We start from the raw sequence: 18,452 nt of genomic DNA on the forward strand, positions 1-18,452 counted from the left end.
AGCTGAATTAAATTCTCTGGCTGTTCATAACTTGAAGCCAAAATATCACCCCTTCCCCCTCTACCCTTCATCTTTTTTCCCAGCTAGTAATCACACTTACATTACTGTCTATACCAATACTTTGCACTTACACAGAAACTTTCATCCAAGGTGCTCAAAGTGCTTCATACTCAGTTAATTAAGCCCCTGAAGAACATCTTGGTGGCTGGGTATTATTAGCTTTAGATGGGTAAACTGAGGCACAAATAAATTAATCTGTGACTTGCCCCAATCAGCGGCACACAGAAACAGAACTCAGGAGTCCTGGATTCCAATCCACTGCTCAAAATACGACCATTCTTCCTCCCTCATGTAGCCAATATAGTACATGTTCCAACATGTATTTTTAACCCTTTGTCGCCTAATTACCACTGCAAAAAAAGTCAGGCAAAACAAATGCACTATTTTCCCAGCAAGGATTTTATGGACCCTGGTCAAAAAATTGTTTGGCTTCATATAGACTGCCTGTGTAAGCCCCCTGTTGCTGGTCATCTATGCATATGGATCAGCTTGTGAATGGACACCAACTCTTCCTAACACCTGGATATGACTGTTGGCAAGATAGGACGCAAGCGCTGGTGTTGAGAGTAGGATTCTGAGTTTCCCGGCTTGTGGTTGAGGATGTGCCATTGCGAGTTCACCGCTGGGTAGCTTTCATTTTATATGATCCTGTCAGAGAACCCTGAGCGTAAGTTTCTGCGCTCAAGGCCTGATCCAAAATCCATTGAGGGCAATGGAAAGACTCCCAATTGACTTCAATGGGCTTTAAGTGGCTTTATCGGAATGCCAGGTACGAGTGCTAATAACTCAGCCATCATGCTCTTGGCAGGAGCTCCTCTCCTCCTCCGCATTGGGCCATGTTTCTGTGGCCTGGCTGACTGTGATCCGAACAGCAGCAAGGCACAGAGAATCTTGCCCAGTAACCTCCTGCACGCAGGGGCACGGAGCAGGAGACCTCTGTTCAACACGGCACCGATTAGAAATAAAATCCAAACTACCTGCTTCGTTCACATGACTTCACTGTCCATCTTCATCTCTGCCAATGTTTAGCCCTCAGTTCATGCTTATGTGACTTTAGCAGCCATCTGAAGAGAGCCAGATTGCAGCCTCTCACTGTTATCTCTGCAATATGAAACTCAGCATGGCTCTCCCAATGTAAAACATTGGAAAGGGTGCTTCCTTCACTTACTCAGTTGTGCTTCTTAGCGAGAAAACAAGATCAAGAAGGTGGTATTCGTCTTCAGCATTTATTTATCATTGGGGAAAAAAACCCCTTTGAGCAAGCAAAGATCACAAGCACGTCACAATCAATTGGCTATACATTAATCTTTTTGTTTCATCATTCTCATACTAACAGCAAGAATGAAGTAGCACCAAGAGGTGGTGTGCTCAACACATTACAGAGACAATTTGTGATATGCAACCAAAGCCAGGCCACAAAATAGTAATTAGACACTTCCTAACTGCCTCGAAAAGGCAAGAGTACATGGGAGTCATGTATTTACACCAGAAACATTGCAGATGAGGAAGTGGATGATGGATTTGCAAAGCAGTCAGAAAAAGAAGCCCGTTGGCATTTAGCACCATCTTGCAAAAGGGAGAGACAGCACAATAAGAAGACACAGTGAAAATAAGAAAGCAGGTGGTCAAAACCATAGCAATTCTCACAAGGATAAAGCAAGCACTTTTTAACCAGGAGAGCAAAACATATGATAAGTTGGTAATGAAGTATAACTGCCTTTGTGGCAGTTGGAAACCCAAAATCAGAGAATAAATTCTTGCCAAATTAAAGCCACAAGCTTAGCATTCAAAGTGGACTTGAATGAGCAAAGATTTCATCTCCTTTCTGATCAATGTTAAATTCACTCTGTGGGTATTATGTCGGAGCAATGAGGAAGCAGGTGGAGGGCTATACACTGTCCTGAATCCAGGCACACAGCTGACATTGGTAGGAGTTCCATCACAAACTAAGGCAAGATGAGGCCCCTAGGACCAAATTCTGTGCTGAGACACGCCACACGTAACCCAGCTGACGTCAGTGGGCTAGCATGGAGCGCAACTCAACGAAGAGTTTGACCTTAAGACCTGATTTTATTATATCTCCTAATACTAATCCCCGGGCCAAACTATGCACTTCAATGCATGCCTGGGGCCCTCAATAGTGTGCACATATAGGGACAAAACTGGGCCTATCCAAGGGACTTACTGCTAAATCTCTTAGGGCCCCATTTTAGTCCCATTGACTTCCAGTGGACTTGGCACTTAGTGACGCATTAATATGGATGCTAATGGGCAAAAATGAACGATCCTCTGCAATGAATGGATACAATCTCTCTCATGTGTGAGGGAGCCAGTGTTTCTGGCTATTGTAAACTACTTTCACGCTTTAACTCCTCTAACGCTTCATCATCTTAACTGTTGCTATCCTCTACCTGAGATAAGAAGGTATGTTATGGAGGCCATGTCTACACTAGCACTTACATCAGCAAAGTCTTGTCGCTCAGGGGTGTGAAAAAAACACCTCCTGGAGCGACATGAGTTTTGCTGGCATAAGCGGCAAGACATTCTCCCACCGACATGACTACTGCCACTTGCTGAGCTGGTTTTATTGTGGCGACAGGAGAGCTCTTTCCTATTGGCATCCTGCAGCTACCCAAGCGCTGTGACAGCAGCACGGTTGCATGGGTACAGCTGTGGCACTGTCAGCTTGTCAGTGTAGGCATGGCCAGAGAAGTGTAAAGGTGAATGGAGGCATCCGTCAACAGGTCAAGAATCACAGAGTCTTTGAGGCTCAGCTCTCTCCGAAAAGTTAACAAACATCCGTTCTGATGCAAGGAACATGCGTTATCTTTCATGAGTTCAATGAAACCCTTTGCTGAGCTACTCTGCACTCACAGACAGAACTGAGGTTTGCAGTTGCGCAACATCCATTCAATTTCTGAGCCCTCGGAATAGTGATGACCGTTATAGAGAGTTCAGTGAGGTTCTCCATGAAGCATGCATGTCAAAAATGCATTACATTCACAAACAGTTCCACAGTTTTACTTCCTGGAGGATTTCCCTGGTTTCCTCCTAAATATTGGAGGTATATGTATGTATATATATATTTTTTTTCCACATAAACATCCTGGTTAGTTCATACTACACAGTTCTAACACAGCTAAACTTGGAAATACACCACTGAATTCAGAACATTACACTTATTTATACTCAAAAGCTTTAGGCTGTTAGCACAAGGCAAACAGGACACATTACACAACACACTAAACTTTGCATGTATTCATTACTCAGGCCAACAAAGTTTGCTATTCCCATAGCATAGAACTTCCTTAATCTTTAGAAACCTTCTCTTACCCTTCCATTGTGGCACCCCTTTTAATTTTTCAGACATACCAAATGACAAACATTTAGATTCTGAAAACTGAAATCGCCACCTCTGGAAAAAACAAACAAACCCTTGCAAGTATTTAACTGAAATCTAATATATTCTAGAAGCAAGATAGTCCTTTTTCCAATACCACTACAGCAATATGATCCTGGAGCTCTCACCTAACGTCATCCCCAGTTGCTTTTGCCTAGTGAAATTTGCAACTTGGATTGGGCTATAACAAAAAGGATTAACCAAGGCCAAACAGGAGTGATTCCTACAGCTGCTCTGGGGGTTTATTACCCAGGTGGTTCAACGTCTCCGTTTTGTTAAGCTAAACCAATCCTGCAAGGTACGTAGCTCTCTTAGCTCCTGCTGAATCTGTGAACCAAATGCTGAGATCAGCACTCTGGGCCAGACTCGCAGCTGGTGTAAATCAATATAGTTCCATCGATTTCAACAGAGCAATGTAATTGACGCCAGCTGGGAAATAGGCCTTCTGTGTTTACTGAGTCAGACTGACATTGGTGGGAATTTACCAGAGTAAGGACACAATAAACACTGAGTTGAGAGCTTGAGGATTTGGCCAAGTAGGAGGTTAGGGCTCCCAATAACTAAGTCATGGCTCCATTCGCACAATTATGAGCAACCATGACTTAACGTGCAGGTATATTTAAAACTATTGTGCTTGTGACAATTTCCTAGCAGTGCGTATGAAAATGCAGTCAGAGCTAACAATGGTGACTTGCTCCATGCTACCTATAAAGAAGCCATGTCTGCAAATTGAATCCATTTCTGAAACCTCCTCCTACTCCTGTTGCACACAATATCCATCTGCATCTGAAAAACAAAGGAATCAGACCAAGATCCAAAACAAATCGGAAATCATAAAAAAGATGCAGATCCTGGAAAATGACAGGGAGGAACAACCTGCAGAGTCTGACCTGAAGCCCATTCAGGAAATCTTTGCAACCAGCTAGACTCTCTCTGTGCCTTACTTCACTTTCCATTCTGCTGCAAAAAAGGGCCAGATCCTGAGCTGGTGTAAATGGGCATGGCCCATCTATACCAGCTGAAGATCTAGCCCAAAATCTTTCCTTACAAGGGATCTGAGCCTTCATCACTTCCTTGGGCCAAATGCCCATTGATGTCTCTGAGAACAATTCTGCTCTTAGTCCCAGTACTGTGAGTCTGGAGTGACTCCACTGAGTTATGCCAGGTTTTCAGGGCTGATCCTGCAAGATATTGAGCACCTCTCCTATACTGTTGATGCCAATGGGAGAAGACAAAGCTCAGCACCTCCAAAGGACACTCAGCCTCATGGGATCAGCTCCTGGGAACAGAACTGAGCCCATTCCCTGCATCAGTGGAACAAATGGCAGCTTTACGCCATCAAAGCACTGGAGGATCAGGCCCACGGAAAGAGACAAGCCTTTTAATACATTCGCAGCACACAATTAATTGAAAACCTTTGTAATCCTACAATTCTCTGTGCATTCCACCCTCCTCATCCTCTCCCCATCATTCTGTGTAGATCTGTGTCGTACAGGCAAAGCCAAAAACCTGACCTCTGAAATGAGGATTCCTAATCCTCCTTGGAAATAAAACATAAAAGCTTCTAATACAATCAGAACAAAAGCAGATTAGAAGCCTCTAATTAATTTTGTGGCCTTTATTTAATAAAAGAAAAAAAAGAGAGAGAAAAGTGCAGTGAAATTTACTCTTTAGCCTCAGCCAATTTATTGTTCATCTCTTTACTTTTCTCCTTGTCCTCTGGCTTTGTCCCACTGGAGCTCTCAGCACTCTTTTTCTTGGCAGCCCGGCCAGATGCAATCTGCTTGTCTTTGGCCTTTTTCAGTGGTTTATGGCTCGTCGTTGTCTTTTTTGGTTTGGAAGGCTGAACACTACGCTTCTCCACCTGGATGGACGTAACATACAAACCGCCAACACAGAAACACACAGGAAAAGGTAGAAAAACAGGATTTAGAGAGAGACATCATCAAAGAGATGGCAATTTGTATTTATTTATGTTCCTCATTTAAGAGCTTGTCTACACGGAGACTTTGATTTACCCCCCAGTTTGGCACGCACTAAGCCTAGTCTACACTGGGGGGGGAGGGGGAGGATCGATCTAAGTTACACAACTTCAGCTACGTGACTAACGTAGCTGAAGTCAACGTACTTAGATCTACTTACCGTGGTGTCTTCACTGCGGTAAGTTGACTGCTGACACTCTCCTGTGGACTCCGCCTGCGCCTCTTGCCTCGGTGGAGTACCGGAGTTGATGGGAGAGTGATCAGCGGTCAATTTATCGTGTCTAGACTCGACGCGATAAATCGACCCCCTGCTGGATCGATCGCTGCCCGTCGATCCAGCGGGTAATGTAGACAAGCCCTAAGTCTCTGTGTAGGCAAGCCCTAAGTCAAGTATTGGGGCTAATGCTATCTAAGTACAAAGCGCCAGACCCTCCTGCACAAGGTATATTGACATATTGGCACTGAAGTCGATGAAGCTACGCTGATTAAAGCCAGCTGAATGTGTGGCCTGACTCTGAGCTCTCTAAGGAGTTCTACTCATTAGGAGACGTCATTCAGGGCCTTATTGTATTTGTTTAAGGATGCCGTCCAAGGTCTCATTCTAACGTCTCCATAATGCATGTGGCTGTCGGGACACCACTGAGGAAAACAGCTGTCAGCGTTCAGCAACCTTGTGAACAATGGCTGCTAGGGACAGCTTAGCAAAAGGGCCTTTTTGATGTGATATGTTGGACTCCCCAGGTTTTGAATAAACACAGACGGATGCAGGGATACTGGTCAGTCGCTGGAGGCAGGGGACACAATTTGTCACCCCCTTGACTGGCTGATTGGGGAGTGGCCTTTGCAACCTCATTAGGCGTGGCCTTTCTTTGGGATCAGACAAGGGAAACGATGGCCCAGAACAAAGGGGAGGGGAAGAGTCACAGGATCCTCTGTTGGATGCTTTATAAGTTCCATTGTTTGGGGAGCTGCTGACTGGGGGTGGTGGGGTGGGCGTGCTCCTTATTCTGCTCCTTTCTCAGGTTGATACAATGGAGGAAAAACACAATGGGATGCCTGGGGCTCATCTACTGCCAAAAGAAACAGCAGCACCAAGCGTGGACTTGGAATGATATCAGGAGAAGGTGCGAAGCAAAACCCTGGATCCAGTCCATTCTCTCTCCCAGACTTGGGGGGTAGGGTTTAGAATCCCACTGGAAGCAGAATTTCCCATCTGACCCCGTCTCTCTTTACATCGGGACCAAACAACACCTCGAAGAACTGCACAACCCCAAACTCTGGGATGAAGGAAAAAATCCAGACCCAAAATTGTACAGATCGGATCCATTTAAAGACCCATCCGTGGCTGCTGTAAATCAGTGTAACTCCACTGAAGTCAATGGAGCTACCTCCATTTACACCAACGGAGGATCTGGCCCTTAGCATGTTACTGGGGTGAAAGACAAGAAGGTAACGCATTTGTAGCTTTGTGTTTACCAAGTAACAATAGTCTACATTAGAGATCAGGGAAATGCAAACACAAAGAGATTGTCCTGGGGCCAGATCTTGCACCTGTTGTAATCCAGCATCCCACCTCTGACTTCAGTGCAGTTATATTGATCTACACCAGCTAAGGATTCAGCCCCACGCCTCTTACTGGGGTGTCAGAGAACAATTCCTAATAGGGTCCCCGGCCAGAAATGAATAAGCCATGGGAAGTGGAATGAAACTAAGCAGTGCTGTGAAGTCTTCGTAGCTATGCCCTGCTGCAGACATGTGCTGGCCCTTGTCCCCTTACGCTGTATTTCTCACCTTTGAAGATTCTTGGAAGGGCTCACTGTACAGGCTGCGTATCCTCCTGCGATCGATGAATTTGTTATCAGCTTGTACAGGCTTGCTGGGCTCCCCCTTGAATTGAGAGCTGTAACTGGTTTCGTGGCTCACTTTCTCGTCCGGGGGCTTGTATTGGGGCTTAGCTTTTATAAGCTTGACTCTGTTGACATCCACCCAAGGTCTGAATTCATTTCTAGGGTTCAAAAAAAACAAACAGGAGGCAGAAATTAAAACAACGGGAACATGGGTGGCTTGTGAAAACTAAACCAACCCCCTTTCTTAGCAGACATCTCATTAGATGGCCCTTCCCCTTCTGTATATTTTGCATTCTGAAAACCCTATGCCATAGACATATGGGGCCACATTTGACAGAACTCAGCATCCAACAGCTCCCGTTGGGCTTGATCCATTGCCCATTGCCAAAACTCCTACTCGGATCTGGCCTATTGAAACAAAAGCCTTTGCTGGGAGGCTGAAAATCTCACCACTTAATTTAGGTGTGTAAATAGCTGGGCCTTTAAAAATCTGGTCCCAGATGTGGGTGCTGAGCCCTTTTGAAAGTCTGGCCTGGCCTCAGTGCCTCTTAAATCTATATTGCTTCACCTATGTTCTGGAAAGCCCAAGGAGAGATTCCGGACTCTTGTATGCATTTATTCTTATGATGAAAATTTATATGTAAAGAGAGAGGAATGTGCAGGGTTATTGGATGTCACAGTAAACGTTTGGTTTCCCATCTCAGCACACGAGCTTTGTTATCAGCGAGTTTACCTGTAAGAGAACCAGCTAGGTGAGTGTCAAATGTAAAGAATCCAGTGTTTTCTACAATCACCGTTCATCTCGGGATTGTATTGCGCCATTTGTACTATTTTGCACCACAACATATACATTAAAGCCCTGGTTTAGCACATCCCTTCGACTGCACATCTATCAATTATGTAAGGGTTTTTTAGGATTCACCCAGATTGCAATAAGAACAGGAGGACTTGTGGCACCTTAGAGACTAACCAATTTATTTGAGCATAAGCTTTCGTGAGCTACAGCTCACTTCATCGTTTGTTAGTCTCTAAGGTGCCATAAGTACTCCCAGATTGCAATGTGTACCAAGCACTGGTAGCTACATTTCTGCTTCTTCTCTTCATTAGCCCCTGAAGGCAAACACTAGAGCTAGTGGAAAATTTCCTATCAAAACTTTTACTGGTGGGCAAAAGGCTTTTTGGTCAATCAGAAATTTTTTAAAGACTCCATTTCTGTTTAAAATTTTCAGGGATTTTGGGAGAAAAAAAGCAAACAAAAATTGTTTTGTTTTCACCAACCAAAACAACTCAACATTTTCAGTTGTAAACCCAACTTTTTCCACTAAAAAAAAATCCACAACCTGGAAAAATTTCAAACAAACTTGTTGACAAAAAAATTTTTTTTTCACCAAGATTGTATTCAGGGAAAAAGGAGAAGCATTTCCTGACCAGCTGCATGAAACACAAAATCGGAATCCCATGCTACGACATTTCCTTACCTACGGGTGAAATTCACCTGTGCTCAGGGAGCCAGCAGAAGATCTGTGCATCAGTTATGTCCTAAGGGTTCAAGTAGGTGATGCGTTAACCCTCTGCACAGGGGTGAATTTCATCCATATAGCACAGCACTTGTCTGTTTTTACAATGCTTGAAGGAAATTAAGCCCTGCATGCAAGCACTTCTATCCCTCCTGCTGTGGCTGCAACGTCTCTGTGGGTGCTATGACCCATCTTTGACTCTGGTAAAAGCTCCCAGTTATTAGTCATTTAAATTTTAACAATACCTTTCACTTGAGGACCCATTTGGTCTTGTATTTACAAGCCTCTTGTTTCTGCTTCCTCACAGAATGTTCCTCTCTCTGCTTTCTCGCCTCTTCTCTCTGCCCATCTAGCCTTTGAACTTTTTACCTTTACTTAGTCACTGTTGGTGAAAGAGCCTTCTCCTCTGCAACTCCTACCAGTTGGAACAGCCTCCTTGTATCTTTACACGACCTCAACTCCCTATTTTATGGCAGATCTCAGCTAAAAACATTTATTTCCTTTGCCTCTACTTTTTCATTTCTCTCCCGCTCTGTAATTATTTAATCCTTTTCATTGTCTGGTGGATTAACTATGCCAACTGGAGAAGCTCTCTCCCGTCGGCTTAGAGTGTCTTCCTGATAACCCAGGAGAGGTGTTAATTACCCACTTCATTTTAAGTGGTCTCCTACAGCATGTGTGAACCCCTTATGCTTAACAACCTGTCCTACTTTGTATTTATCTTCTCCACACCCGATGCAGTGCTCTGTGTAGCTCAAAAGCTTGTCCCTCCCACCAAAAGATGTGACCTTACCTACTTTGTCTCCTGGGACCAACACGGCTCTAACAACACTGCAAACTAGCTAGCAGTTTCAAAACATAAAGTGTAACAAGGTGAAAGCCTGTTTGTGGCCAGCACTGAACAAATTAAAATGAAGCTCTTATTCAATAGCGTTTGTATGGCCAAGAGATGCTGCTTTCAAACAAAAATGGAGGCTTTGTTCAGAACAATACGCCCCCTTGTGGTATACTCTGGATGCATGGCATCTTTGTTGTGCTGTCTCAGCTGATCCTGGAACAATGAAACAGATTCAGCCTGGCAGCAAGTGGTTGTGATGCTGAATGCTCCTCCATTACTATTTAATATTTGCATTGCCCCAGAAGGCTGTGAGGCACCTTGCAAACAGGTAGGAGCACAAGATTCCTGTCCTAAGGAACTGACAGTCCAACAGCATGATGGAACCTATGTTATGCTTCCACACAGAGGAGACAAAGGCATAAGATGCCTCCTCGCTTCCCAGCACCGGCTGCATGTATGGCTGGAGTGAGACAACGGCCTCCACAAAGCTGCTACTCCACCTCCAATACAGGGGGCTGGAAACTGGGCAAGCAGGTCTGGGAAGTTGTCGGATCCTTGACTCCACCCCCTCTCCCACAACCAGCACAGATGAACCGGCAGTATGGTAAAGTGCTGGTGCAGAGGACTTGCCCCTTGGACCACGTGGGAGAGAGGAAGCAGGCTAATCATCACACATGGCCCCTTATACAGGGCTTGTGGCAAAGCCACCTCCTAGCCCCAAACAGGCAATATGAAAGAAAGGCTGGGGGTGGACTGCAGCAGTGAGCACGTGCAAGAGAGAATGGGCACAGTAAGCACAGCCTCGGTTAGCCCACCAGGTTTTGTTTCAGATTTTTTCCCTCCTTTAATTTTGCTGACTTTGTTTTTAAGGAGGTATTTCTTTCGGTGAAAGGCAGGCAGGAGGCTGCCAAGGAGCTCGCTCCTGATTCGCCATCCAGCCCCGGGCACAGGTGAGGAAGATCTGAAAAGAACTAACTGAAAATCACTGAACTCCCCAGTATAAAAGCCGTGCCTGTGGAATTCAGTGACTACTAACGGGTCAAATCCCACAATCCAGCCTCCAGCAAAACTCCCACTGCCATTAACAGGCGTTTGACCAAGTAAGGACTGACCCAAAATACACAACTGAGGACAACGATTAGCATGTCATTGTATGAAATCATACAGTACCTCTGACCCTGGGTAATATTCCACAGTGGTTAGTGAGCTATCTGACTTGACTATAGGATACACCGGGCCTGAGTCAACATCCATGAGAGCCAATGGCAGTCTTTTTTTACTGTCTTCAATGAGCTTTGGGTGAGGCCCCCATTCTGCATCCGATGAAGTGAGCTGTAGCTCAGGAAAGCTTATGCTCAGATAAATTGGTTAGTCTCTAAGGTGCCACAAGTACTCCTTTTCATTGTGCAGGGAGACTCTACTGTTGGCCAGCTGGATTCATAGTGGTTCTTTTCTTTCATATGTCAGATTTGATTCCCCCTCGGTCCAGGAGGGTTAATGGAGACTGCAGATGAAGATGAAGCAAATAACCCACACGCACAGACCTGTGAGACACTGGCTGAACCTGAGCTTAGCTCTGTGGCTGGCAGCCACCTGAGGAGATGCTCACTGAAAGTCAGGTAGGCATTGATTTCTTCCATCTCCGTCAGGTTTTGAAGCCAGCGCCTACAGGGGTCAGGTTTAACTGGTTCAGAGTGATACCATTTCAAGCTACAACCCACAGGGCTTTCAGACAGGTTTATGTTTGCTCACAATGAGCTTAGGATGTCCAATTAATTCTGCACCCAAAGGGAGAGATCTTTCTATCAGTTACGCTAGTGTTAATCTGGAGTGACTCCACTGACATGCAGGGAGTCAGCATCTCCTAGATTTATATCAGTGTAACTGAGATGAGAACCTGGTATTCCTTGGCTTTGATCACTTCAAACGTACCCGGAAGCAAATGCTACAAATGGAGCCTGCACATGTAACCCATGGTTCATCGAATGTTATGGGTCCCCTCCCAGTGGCTGGTCCACAGGAGATAGGAGTCTGCTACAGCTACCAGTGAAAGGAGTTACTCCTTGGGTACGTCTAAACAGCAGTTGGGAGTGGGATTCCCAGCTTGAGCAGACACACATGTGCTAGCTCTGCTTGAGCTAGCCCCTAAAAGTAGCAGCATAGCCCTGGCGTGTTGGGTGGCGGCTTGGGTGCGCCGCCCAAGTACAAGGCCATCCAAATCGCTGGGTGCGTCCTCGGGAGGCCTAGCCCGAGCTGCCATCTAGGATACGTATTTCTACCTGAGCTGGGGCTCACACCTCCTAGTCGCTGGGGAGACATACCCCTTCAGGCTAAGTGCTAAATGCCCCTGCTCTTAGTACGTCCCATTTTCGGTCCCTGGTGATTACTGTCATTGTACGCCCTGTGCATGGTTCCAATCTATCCACTTTCTAGGGCTTCCCAGCAGCATCTCCTCTATGCCAGCCCATGGTTCTCTCTGCTCTCGAGGCACACTTCAATTTCCCTTATATTCTGGTTGACGCTAACAGGATCCATCTGCCAGCATGAATCAACAGTGTTTATTCTGCATCTTTATGCAGGGTTGTAAAAAGGTCTTTACACAGGGTTCCACCCTTGATCTTAGCCTGGCTTAAGAGAGGAGCCCTGAATTCATATGCAAGGGCCTAGAAACTGTAACCCTGTTACAAACCTTTGCCCCAAAAATGTCAGCTTTGAGCAGACTCAGCCAATCTGTAAGTATACTCACTCCACCAGAGTTTGAGCAATAGAAACTGGATGTCACGTGATCCACTTTGTGTTGGGGAGTTAGAAAAATATTTTCATGACTACACAACAATGCACAAAATTATTTTTAGCAAAGATTTAGAACCTGGAATACGCTGGTTGTATTTGCTACCCACTCCTGCGTTCTACCTACCCGTAAACTGTTACTGTGTTTTTAAGTTCCAGACTGATGAAGGAAGGCTATGACACAATGAAGCACTATTACTTATCACCTCGGCTTAGAAAACAGTGAACAGGATAGAATCCCAGTCTCCTATTCTATCCACCCAAAAATACATCGTCCAGATTCCTTCCTTATTGTGATCAGACACTGTAGGGCAACCAGATTCTAACACTGAATTTACTTGGACAGCGGTGTTTGGGCTGCTAAGGTACCAAAGTGGTGGAACGGATTTAGGAGCCCCGGTGCTCAAATAAGATGATGGGAGCTGTACACAAAGAGATAGATTGATAAACCACTTATTAAGAAAAACATTTTGGTTAGGATAATATTAAGTGGCACTAGTCTGTTACTAAAAAGAAACTGCTTCTCATAGGTTAAATGCTACTGATAAAATTAGAGGAAAGGTGTGCAGCAGGGGACATAATAAATCAAAGCAGAAATTAAACCCAAATATGAGCATGCGCTGATAAAACGTGCATTCCCTTTGCTTCCATCACATCCACTTCTGCCTTGGCTCCAGGTTAAAAAAGAAAGCACCTTCAATTATCTCCTTTTAACACGGAAACTGAAGTACATTTCCTGTCAGTCAGAGACAAACTCTGATGGCTGCAGACTGAACTAGTGCAGCATGTTTGGCAACTCTATTAGTGCAAATTTAAGAACCTTTGCAAAATCCACTTAGCACGAACTAGGCGTGATAAATGTTTCTTCAGAAAAGTCTGTCCGGCACAAATTAAGGGCTACGTCCTGCCACTCGTACTCATGAGGAGTAGCTCCTTACTATTTGAGTAGCCCCATTCAGCTCAGTGCAATTAGTTGAGAAGCAAAGTACTACTCTATGTGAGTAAGGGTAGCAGAATCTGGCCCTAGACTCCTGATTTTACACATCAGATAAATTACAGAGGACAATACCACACTCATCTTAAAACCAGGGGACATAATGAAAGCATTTAAAATAATGAATGTAGAGAAGGTAGATTGGGAACTTCTGTTCTCCCATAACACATGGCAAGCAGACATTCAATTAAATTCAGTGGTGGGAAATTCAAAACCCATGATAAGAAATACGTTTTCACTCAACATGTGATTGAACCTCTGGAACTTTCTGCCACAAGAAGTCACCGAGGCCAAGGACTTAACAGGATTCAGAAAGGGATTGAACATTTATATGGACATCAAGAATGTCCAGAGTTGTTATAATTAATGACAACAATAATTTTGGAAGGGATAATAAACTTCATGCTGCATTGTGTGCTTTGGGTCTTAGCTAATCTCTAACTAGAGACCAGGATGAGAGCTATGTGTAGGAGGCAGATTACCCCACAACTCCCCACTGTTGGGTTCTTGCACCTTCCTCTGGTCATCTGGTGGCCGCCACTGTCAGAGACTGGATAGGATGGACCACGGGTCTGATCCAATCGGGTGATCCTACTCACACAAATCCAGTAGGACTGCTCAGGTGGGTCAGACAAGAGCTTTAGGACCAAAATGTGGTTAAGCTCAACTCTAGTGGCAAACATCCCATGGACATTAGCGGCAAAAAAACAGGCCCCCGCGCATGCCTGCAAGCAAGTACGTGATCTGTTTATGTTAAAAATAAAGACCCCCTGGACTGTGGGTGATTACAAGATCAAATTTCTACATGCAGCCATACAAACGTCACAGATACTTTTTTAAATTGTACTATTGTTATTCGTATTACTTGAAGAAGCAGTTGGCTCAGGGAGTTCGTAATGAATTATGGAGCCTTTCGCCCTTCAGTCATTGATGGGAATGCAGTCCAGGTCAGTACTGACTAGAGTTGGGCAATTTTTTTCAGTGAATAGTGTATTCACCAAAAACCACTATTTGTGAATTTGGGACAAGTTTTGGCTCCCCAAAAATTGGAAAAAAATTTCAGAAAAGTTGACACTGTTCCTTTCAGCCACTTAGAAAACAAAATGTTTTGATTTTTCATTTCAAAATGGCATTTCATTAAAATAATGAATTTAATTTAAAAAGTGGAAAAACACCCCAAAATGACCCAAAACAAAATGAAGAAACCTCCCCCAAATTAGTTTTGGGTTGAACAAAATGTTTTGTTTGACCTGTAATGATTTTTTTTTTCCTTTTCCTTTTGGTGAGAAAAAACAAAAGATTTCAGTTTTGGTTCGAATGGAGCTCAATTATTTTTCAGATGTTGCGGTTTGGCCCATGAACCTAAAAATCAATTATTTGCTCAGATCTATAATTTACTGATCCAAAATGACAGGTTTCAGAGTAGCAGCCGTGTTACTCTGTATCCGCAAAAAGAAAAGGAGGACTTGTGGCACCTTAGAGACTAGGTGCCACAAGTACTCCTTTTCTTTTGACCCCAAATGGTTCCCTTATATGGACAACATACCCCCATATCTCAATGTCTGTACTTTGACCGGTTAAACTTTTACCCCCAATTGGGGAGATTGCAGATTATGTATTCCTTACGCCACCCGTTCCTAAACCGAATTTCACACCCCTTGATAATCTGTACCTTATTCCCTGATAACCAGAAACTTCTATGCTTGAACTCTGTACCGTTTTCTTTTTATTTCAACATTATCTTAATAAAATTATTAAATTCTTGGTCATCTGTGTGAAATGGGGCTGGTGGCCTAGACAGAAGTTAGATAGTACGGGATCATTAGCTAGGCAGTTCATATCCCTGCCCCAGCAGAACTGATCCCTACCGGGCATTTTCTAAAGTGCTTTGTCTCAATCCAGCTCCTAATGGACAAAAGCCCAGATCACAAAACCACCAGCAGAGCCAGTACTAATTGACACCAATGTTGGCCAGCTCAGCAGAAAGGCCTAGTTGCAAATGGACTGTGGAGTTCCAACTATCTATCCACTTGTATCAATGGCCTTAAGGACCAATGGCATAAGGATATTGGGGTCTATGGTTCAACACACCTAGCCCTCCAAGCATAACAATGGATTAAACCCCAAGAGGAGGTGCTGAGCTCCTGAAACTCTTGCACTAAAGGAATTGCAGGACCTTGGCATCTTTCAGGATTCCCAGTGACTGGGAAGATCCCATATGAGCGTGAGAGGGAAGCTGAAATACCCAGTAACAGCTGATCAGTCAAGGGAAAGGGACACTGTTATCAACTTCGCCACAGTCACTGGTGCAACCCCTGCTTACAGTTACACCTATGTAAAAAGCTCAGTAGCTCTGTTGAAGTTAATGGAGAAACTGCACACTGAAGGCCTGCTCCAACCTCATCGGAAGTGAATGGGAGTCTTTCCCCTTGGCTTCACTGAGATTTGGCTCAGGTCCATATGCCAGCAGGGCTGAGAGCAGAATTTGAACAGCACAAAATATCTGCAGTATCGTGGTATGAATGTATCAGTTATGTACAAATATCCTGAATCAGTTTGATGTATTAATGTGTGAGTGGGAAACAACAATCAAACAGAGGAGCAAGCATCAAGGGGAAATAAAACCTATGGATATGCCTCGCTAGGTCTTACCCTGCGCTGAACTCGAACACAAGAGGGGGAAAGAGTCTGTAGGGATCCTCTCTCACTGCGCAAGAGGCATGAGTTCAAAAAGGCTGTAAGAGGGACCAGGCTAACATGCTGTCCATGTACCATATCCTCCACAGGATGTGGTCAATTCAGCTAGGAGGAGTCCATCCTTCCACCTGGTTATGAAGGATGCTAGAGTCAGTAGCTCAAGACAGCACTAGAATGAGAACCCCAAGTTAATGTGCCAGCCATGCATCGTGGCCCCCATACAGCGCAACACAGAAGTTGCACCCACTCTTATCCCTGCTCCACTGCAAACAACACGGTGCAGAAGAGTGACATCACAAATACTCTAGAGAATCTCAGAAAACCAGCAAGGTAAAATAGCAATGCACCCTTGAGGGCAAAACCACAATCTAGCCCTGCTTGATTAACAGATTTGCCATGCGCCCATGCTTCAGGATCTGCAGGACCAACATGGGGAGTAGTTCCAGAACTGAGGGCCTTCCACTGAGAATGGCCACACACCATGTTCAGACCCAGCTGATCTCAACTGCTGCAATGGTGCCTTGGGAGGAGAGTCGGTCTACAAGGTACGCAGAACCCAAACAATGTGGGGCTTTAAATGTTGATACCAACACACTGAGTGATGCTGAAAGCAAGTAGGAAAGCAATGCAGTCTTTAGCCCATGGGTGTAATATGCTCCCTACGACCATCCCCAGTGAACAAGTGGGCTGAGCCCTTCTGCACTGGTTGTAGCCTCAGAGCGGTCTTCAGAAGTAGCTCCATGGACCATGAAGCATGCTGCAGTAGTCCAGTCTGGACCCATCTATCATTGTCCAGACTCTATTAAAGCAACACAGACCAGTTTTATATCTTGGGCTTCTGAAGTTAGGTGACTGAAACCCTCATGGACATGCATGGCGGGTGACCTTCTGGCTCAAGGAGGCTAGCCCCTGGCCAGCCCCACCCCTTCTGCCCTCCTTCCCGCGCTGGAGCCCAGAGCCCCCCCCAGTGCGCCCCGCAGGCAGCGCGCAGCCCTCCCAACCCAAGCACCAGGCAGGCAGGAAGGCAACGTGCGGCCCCTAAGCCCAGAGCCTCCAGCCCCCCCTGAACACAGAGGGGGCAGCCCCAGTGCCAACAGCCTCTCCCCAGCACTGCGCAGCCCCAGCCACCCCCAAGTCCCAGCTGCAGACCAACCGCAACAGCCCTAGCCTTACACCTAGCCGCAAGCACTAGCCCCAGCATGCTTCCCTAAAGAGGAGCAGCCAGCCTGCCTGGGCTGGGGCAAGGAGGAAGGGCAAGCAGGAGGGGGGTATCCGGAAGGAGCGTGGGTGGGGCCCTGCGGGGCTGTTTTGGGGGCACAGCCTCCCCCAGCCCATGATACGTGCCGCCCATCCTCATGGAACTGTTTATAGGTCTGACCCAAAGCCCACTGACACAGTCAAACTTCCTAGTGTAAATGCAGCTTGTTGTAAATGCTAAAACCACAGTACTGGTCAGCCCTGCACAGAGGGCCAGTAAGAGGCTTAGGCAACATTTAGCTGCCCTGCGAGCCCCCCAATTCCCTCCCAGTGGTGGGGAGGGGGCTGCAGAGGGCGAGTGGGAGAATTTGCAAACGTCTCTCTCCAAATGCGGGCGAGCCAATCACCCTGCAACACGTTAAAAGATCAAACGAACAAAACAACTAATTACACAGATGTTCTGAGACGTGAAAATCTTTATTGTTGACAGCTGAGTACAGCAGGATTAGAATCCAGTTCAGAAGTTGTCAGAGGCAGATCTGGGCAAGCCTTGGTATTTAAACAGAGCTAGAACAGTGAAAGTGCTGCTGTAAACATTTCTTGGACCACAGAGTTCTGTGGGTCTGATTTATCCCAAGAACACGTGCAGTGCTATCACACTTTTGCACTGGGAGGATACAGACATACAAAATACGGAGACTAACAAAGCAATACGCTCTATATCTTCCTAAATTCAGGGAGGAAAGTTCAGGGAGGAGGGAAAGTGACATAACCTGCAAAGACAACAGTACTTAGCACAGTCCTGTAAATTCTGCTTTTCTTTGAAGATGCAAATATACTTTTGTGCAATTAATATCAAGTGCAATTCATTCACATATCAGGGTACTGGTAGACTGGCTCCAGGATACCATGGTGACTGCATGTGCTCTCTCCTTCTCCAGCCTAAGTTCTTCTATGGTGCCTGTCATAAATATAAAGGGAAGGCTAACCACCTTTAAATCCCTCCTGGCCAGAGGAAAAACCCTTTCACCTGTAAAGGGTTAAGAAGAAAAAAGATAACCTCACTGGCACCTGACCAAAATGACCAATGAGGAGACAAGATACTTTCAAAGCTGGGGGGTGGGGGGACG

At 45.4% G+C, this 18,452-nt stretch overlaps 1 protein-coding gene across 4 annotated transcripts in view; it reads right to left on the reverse strand.

Moving 5' to 3' along the window:
• Positions 1–18,452, reverse strand: part of MAP6 (microtubule associated protein 6) — a 73,212-nt gene that overhangs the window by 10,799 nt on the left and 43,961 nt on the right. For 2 of the 4 annotated variants that reach the window (XM_074955185.1, XM_074955176.1), the window contains exons 3-4: positions 7,234–7,447; positions 5,165–5,324 (exon numbers count right to left, since the gene is read on the reverse strand). In XM_074955185.1, coding sequence (XP_074811286.1) covers positions 5,165–5,324; positions 7,234–7,447 — 374 coding nt within the window. Of the gene's footprint in view, positions 1–5,127; positions 5,325–7,233; positions 7,448–18,452 lie in introns of all 4 variants that reach the window. The other 2 variants (XM_074955169.1, XM_074955163.1) reach the window with 1 other exon arrangement.

This window comes from Natator depressus, chromosome 1 (assembly GCF_965152275.1).
Source record: "Natator depressus isolate rNatDep1 chromosome 1, rNatDep2.hap1, whole genome shotgun sequence".
NCBI classification, from domain to species: domain Eukaryota; kingdom Metazoa; phylum Chordata; order Testudines; family Cheloniidae; genus Natator; species Natator depressus.